Source organism: Anneissia japonica, unplaced genomic scaffold (genome assembly GCF_011630105.1).
Source record: "Anneissia japonica isolate Jap-2015-1 unplaced genomic scaffold, ASM1163010v1 scaffold55603_len1635_cov150, whole genome shotgun sequence".
Classification (NCBI taxonomy): domain Eukaryota; kingdom Metazoa; phylum Echinodermata; class Crinoidea; order Comatulida; family Comatulidae; genus Anneissia; species Anneissia japonica.
The window spans coordinates 1-1,150 of NW_022726929.1; the positions used below are offsets into that span (position 1 = coordinate 1).

Sequence of the window (1,150 nt, forward strand, 5' to 3'; positions counted from 1 at the left end):
AAAAAAAAACTGTATTTCTAGTCACGAAATCCCATTGTTTTCTTAAGCTGTTCAAATAAATGATTCAGCGAAAAAAAAAAAATGGGCGGGAGTGATAATCTAACAAATTTTTCTATGTACCCTTAGGCCATGCCATTTAACATAGAAATGGCAGATGTATATTGTGATGAATTTATTTTTTAAATATATCAATCAAAGTTGCTTGAACCAATCAGTATTAACTTTACTAAATTTAAAGGATACTCAACAAAACAAAAGCCACAAGGTGTCTTATGTATCTTGTCTAGCCCCATCACAATACGTTTAATATCGCCACATTTTGAAAACAGCTCATGTATTTGCTCTTCTGTGGTGTAGAATGATAAGTTACCAACGTATAGTGTTGTACTTTTGCTAAGCAGCATTTCTTGATCTGTCAGTGTACCCTATGAAAATAAATAGCAACATATTTATAATATTACTGTAGTAACAGTGAGTTATGAGGTGTAAATCCAGAATTCATTTATTTCAGAATATCATGCATCAGTTGAACACCATATATTTATAAAATACTAATTTTACTATTCTATTATTGTACTGTTAAATACAGTATTCTTATCATTATTATTCTAATGACTTCTTTCTAAAATTCATTAGGCCTACACGGGATAATCTTGTCAATAGCGAAGCACAACCTTAGCATAATACTAGTCTACCCAACACAATAGACACCACCTATGTATTCCTATGTAGCTAGCCCTATAGCGTCTTTCATTATAAATTATGTATCTATTATTCTAAACAGAAAAAATAAAAAGTATACCTTAAAGTGCTGGTCTCTATAAGAGCTAAGCTCTACCATACGATCAGAACGAAGCGACATTTTTACCACTTTTATGGAGAAAAATAAGCAACGTACACTCGCACTCTAACAACAACAGGATTTACCTAATTTTGACGCTGAACTCGAGCATGCTCGATTCGATTTGATGATTGCTACATAGCGCCCTCAACATTTTTCTGCGTCGACGTCAAAGATCTTGTTTGTAAGATCTTTGGTCACAAATCTTCACAGAACAAATAACACAGACGGTACTACAGATAAACAAACTAAGTACACAAATATAAACCATACTAAATAATTACGCATAGTTACCAACTTGAGAGATTT

At 32.4% G+C, this 1,150-nt stretch overlaps 1 protein-coding gene across 1 annotated transcript; it reads right to left on the bottom strand.

Annotated features, from left to right (window-relative positions):
• Positions 1-70: 70 nt before the first annotated feature.
• LOC117113371 (nuclear cap-binding protein subunit 2-like) lies at positions 71-907 on the bottom strand. Its single transcript, XM_033256677.1, has 2 exons — positions 803-907; positions 71-425 (listed from the first exon to the last, which is right to left on the bottom strand). The coding sequence occupies exons 1-2, from the start codon at positions 860-862 to the stop codon at positions 189-191; spliced, it is 297 nt and encodes a 98-aa protein (XP_033112568.1). The 5' UTR covers positions 863-907; the 3' UTR covers positions 71-188.
• Positions 908-1,150: the final 243 nt, after the last annotated feature.